Genomic DNA, 4,667 nt, shown 5'->3' with positions numbered 1-4,667 from the left:
AGCCATGCTGACTGCCCCTAGTAACCCTCTTATCCTTGATATGCCTTGAGATGGCACCAAGGAGAAGCTGTTCCATTACTTTCCCAGGGACAGAGGTGAGGCTGACCGGTCTATAATTACCCGGGTCCTCCTTCTTGCCCTTTTTGAAGACTGGAGTGACATTTGCTTTCCTCCAATCCTCGGGCACCTCTCCCGTTTCCCAAGACTTGGCAAAGATGATGGAGAGCGGTCCAGCAATGACTTCAGCCAGCTCCCTCAGCACCCGCGGATGCATCCCATCTGGACCCATGGATTTATGGATGTCCAGACTATTTAATTGCTCCCTAACCCAGTCCTCATCGACTAAAGCAAACTCCTCCATTGACCTGGCTTCATCGGGGGTCTCAGGGGTACAGGGCTCCCCAGGACAGCCTCCGGCAGAGTAGACAGAGACAAAGAAGCATTCAGTAATTCTGCCTTCTCTGTATCTTCTGCCACCAGGGCACCCACCCCGTTCATCAGTGGGCCTACATTGCCTCTGGTATTAGTTTTATCTGCTATGTATTTGAAACAGTTCTTTTTGCTGTCCTTGACCCCTCTCGCCAGCTGTAATTCTAAGGAGGCCTTGGCTATCCTAGCTGCCTTCCTGCATCCTCTAACAGCAGCCTTATATTCCTCCCAAGTGGCCAGCCCCTGCTTCCATGACCTGTAAACTCTCCTCTTCTGCTTGAGCATACCCAACAGATCCCTGTTCAACCACGCAGGCCTCATGGCTCCCTTCCTTGACTCCCTTCGTGTGGGGATGCTCTGATCCTGAGCATGGAAGAAGCAATCTCTGAATGCAATCCAGCTATCTTGGGCCCCTTTTCCTTCAAGCAGTCTTGCCCATGGGATTTCCCCCAGCAAACTGCCTCAAATCCCGTGCAAACTGCCTAAAATCAGCACTGGGTTGTGGTTCCTTTAACCAATGTCCCCATGTCCATTCCTCATGGTGTGGGACATCTCAGCTGAGTGCAGAGCAGGGTGACACACCACAGGGCTGAGGTGCCTCCCAACCCTTGGCAGTGGCAACAGAAGGCCAGACAGACACTGTGGCTCCTGCCTCTGTGTGTAAAAGGGACAGACTCTGGCTCTGAACATCCCTGGGTGCAGAAGGAGTCCAGGATGCCAGCTCAGATGTGGATGCCTGACAGACCCTGACATTTCTGTGTGTGACTCCAGGAACAAACCCCACTGGCCCAGTGAGATTCATCTCAGCTGCCCTGGACAACCTCATTGCGAGTGCTCCTGTCTGCTACGTCACCCTTGCCCATGATGCCGGGCTGTGCTCTCAAAAGTGCCACAGCAATCAGAGAGGTTCTGGGGTCCTTGGAAAAGCCAGACATCCAACCCAACTTCAAGAAGGGCTCTTTATTAAAATCCAGCCATTTTTCCACAAGCAGAGCTGCTCCTCCACCTGGGTCAGCGACGCCAGCAGCACAGGGCTTGCAGGGCCCATTGCGATCGTGGCTGCTCCCTTGGACTGCTCAGGATGACAATGGTCTGAGCAGCGAGGGAGCGGACAAAGGATTTACTGTCCGTCTCCAAGGGCCGAAGGGCTGCAACAGAAAGAAGCAGAGCCCAGATGATCTCCCGCATCTGCAGAGACACCCAGGCATCCCCTCCTGACCAGGCTCCCTACTCACCGCTGCAGATCTCAGCCAGCTTCTCCTCCTCCCTTCGGTCCCTCAGGGGCCGCGCAGCCAGCCCTGGGCACAGAGTTCCATCAGACCCCTGTTCCCTCCCCCTCATCAGAGCTGGCCCCAGGGGATACCCCAGAGCTGACATAGCGGGACTGAGCAAGGCAGCCACCAAGCCCACCTGTGTGGGCAGGGCTGGGAGGGGAGGCCAAGGCCCTGCCCGGGGCAGCCGGGGCTCTGAAGCCACAGGGCTGCTCCTTGTGCCAGGGCAGCAGTGGGGACTGGGGCCAGGCTGCCAAGAGAGGGACCCTGGGGCTGTGACTCACCGATGAACCTCACGGCCGCCTCTCGCAAGCTGGCCTGAGCATCCCTCAGGTATGGCAGGCTCTGGCTCAAGAGCTCTTGAGCCCTGCTCCTGTCCCGCTCCAGCTGGAGAGAGCACAAGGGTGTGAGCATGTCACTGTCTGCAGCCCACCCCGAGCTGGCTGGACCAGTCCCTCCTCCCAGTAACCCAGGTTTCCCTTTCCCCGCAGGCCACTCCTGCCCCCCAGCCAGTAGCCCTGTTGGGCTGAGGCTGAGAGACAGACACAAGCAGAGTGGTCCCAGGGGTGCTGAGAGTCCTCCTTCCCGCCAGGCGTGGGGCAGAGGGAAGAGCCCTTGGGGGCTCTGTTCTTGAGGACAGGGAACAAGGGTGCAGCTCGGGGCTGCAGCAGGGCGGGCGAGGCACATCTGCAGAGCCCACAGCCCAGACATGTGGGGCAGCCCCGTCCAGCCTGGGCCTTCGCTGTTCTCACCAAGCTCTCTCCAATCCTCCATGTCTGCTGAGTCCGCACCAGGTGTCTGAGCTGCTTCCATTTCAGGAGCTCTGCTGCACCAAGGAGGGCTTCCCTGGCGGCCTGCGGAACAGCAGAAGCTGGGACATGGCACCCACAGTCTGCATAAGGAGACCTTGCGTCCCCCCATTCTTGGCTTTGTTTCTGGAACACCTGCCCTTTGGGGGCAGCGACATGCCCTGGCCCAAACATCTGGGGCTCTCTTGGGCACAGCCCTGGGGGACAGGGAGTGAGGCTCAAAGCTCGAGACCCAGCACCTGCAGGGACAGCTGAGGAGCCCGTAGGGATGCGCCGGTTCAGGCCTCGGTGGCCACAGGCTGCTGCTGAGCCCTGTGAGCCCAGCTATGGCAGGTGGTGGAAATGGCCATGGCAGCTTCTGCTACTCGTGCTGGGTCTGTAAGGACCCTTCCTATGGGCTGGAGGAGGCTGCCAGTTGCCAGCAGCCCTGTCCCCTGGTGCCCAGGCCACCTGTGTGCTGTCAGCACACCCCTCTCTGCCTCAGTGCTCAGCGTGGAAATCTGTACCTTGGCCACGTTGTTGCTCTGATCGCTCAAACGAAAGAAGAGGGGGAGCAGTGCACGGTGCACGTAGCTCTTAATCCTCTTCTTGTCGTGCGCCATCACTGACTGCACCCGCTCTCTGAAGAGGCAGATGGAGAGCTCTCGCAGCTGGCTGGACTCCTGGGAGGAAGGAGGAAAGCCGGACTTCAATCCCAGCAGCTCTCTGCCCGTGGTGAGCAGGGGCAGTATCGGGGCTGACGTGAGGGGAGATGCTCCAGGGTCAGGTTGTGCAGAAGCCCAGAAGCCATCCCACGAGAGCCCAGGGGAGCAGAGCCTGCTCCCAGTGCTGTCCACGGGGCTGGGCTGAAGGGCAGCTGGCACTGCAGGCTGCCCACCCCCAGGGCTCAGTCTCCGTCATCAGCCTTACATCATCAAAGAGGGGCAGGAGCTTTTCCTCCAGCTGCTCGACAGTGGGCCTGGCCTCTTCCCTCTTCAGGTGTCCCATCACGCTGCAGAAGAATGTCAGGACTCTCCTTTTCACTTCTGTGTTGCTGTAGTCGAGCAACCCCACAACTTGTGGCAGGAGGGACTGTATTTTTCTTGCCTGTATGAAAAACAGTTTCATTTTTGTGAAGGGATCAAAGACCACCGTGGCAAAAAAGCCAGTCACTGAGTACCAGCCTCCTGTCCAGCTTCATGGCAGGTGGTGGCACAGGAATCTCTGTGGCAGCCTCCTGGCAGGTGGTGGCCATGGGCACAGCCATGGAGATACAGGAGAGCAGGGCCAGGGCAGGGAGGGTTGAAAAGCAATGACTCCCTGTGCCCTGCTCAGCCGTCCCCTTTTCCCACAGGCCCCCATGGGCAGATGTCTTGGAGAGACTCCGTGCCTGGAAAGCTCCCCAGGCAGCCATCGGGCCCCAGCACGGCAGGGAGGGCGTGTGGAGCTCTCACCCACTGCCTGACCCCCAGCCAAGGCCAAGCCAGCACCTCACCCAATGCCCCAGCCCCACCTGCCAACATGGCTCGCTTGACACCGCCCCGCTCACCATGTCAGGTCTTTCTGACCCACTGATGACGCCTTCGGGAAACATGGAGTCTATGACCAGGAGTCTTTTGCGCAGGTTTCTTAAGATCTTCTTCAGAGGCCGGGGTGTGGAGATCATCATGTCCCACATGTCCAGGGCAGTCCTGCGAGAGAGCGCTCTGTCAGCAGGGCAGCCTGGCCCATAGCAGCGTGTCCGGCTCCGCGCTGCAGGACGCTTGGGATGCCCTGGGCAGCAGCAGAGGCTGAGCTGGTGCTCCCGTGGGGCTGGCAGGAGCGCAGTGGGGGGCTCTGGGCTGGCTTGCTCAGCTGTGGCTGCTGCGGGCCTGGCTGACCCCCAGCACTGGAAAATGTGGTGGGATGGAGGGTCCTGCTCCTCGGGGGTGTCCTGCAGGATTCCTTGGCTCAGTGCCCCTCTCCCCACAGGGAACAAGCCCTCGTGGCTTTTGGGGCCAGTACCTGTCTCCTGGTGGAGCGATCCTCAGCAGTGTTGTGAGCACCTTCCCAGGTTTCCTGTCAGCCATGAGCAGAAGCAGGGACGCCACGCTCTGCCGAGCTGGTGCTGTGTTGATGCCGTCCAGGTTTTTGTGGATGCATCTCATGATCTTTGGCAGCTGGAGGAGATACAGGTGAG

The 4,667-nt window shown here is 59.4% G+C and overlaps 1 protein-coding gene across 1 annotated transcript; it reads right to left on the bottom strand.

The window, feature by feature from the left end:
• Nucleotides 1-2,050: 2,050 nt before the first annotated feature.
• LOC135577644 (uncharacterized) lies at nt 2,051-4,366 on the bottom strand. The gene is made up of 4 exons (XM_065047775.1): nt 4,038-4,366; nt 3,419-3,595; nt 3,016-3,171; nt 2,051-2,554 (listed from the first exon to the last, which is right to left on the bottom strand). Exons 1-4 carry the CDS (start codon nt 4,164-4,166, stop codon nt 2,051-2,053), a joined length of 966 nt encoding a protein of 321 aa, XP_064903847.1. The 5' UTR covers nt 4,167-4,366.
• Nucleotides 4,367-4,667: the final 301 nt, after the last annotated feature.

This window comes from Columba livia, unplaced genomic scaffold (assembly GCF_036013475.1).
Source record: "Columba livia isolate bColLiv1 breed racing homer unplaced genomic scaffold, bColLiv1.pat.W.v2 Scaffold_132, whole genome shotgun sequence".
Taxonomy (NCBI): Eukaryota; Metazoa; Chordata; class Aves; order Columbiformes; family Columbidae; genus Columba; species Columba livia.
This window is presented reverse-complemented; position numbering and strand designations above follow the sequence as displayed.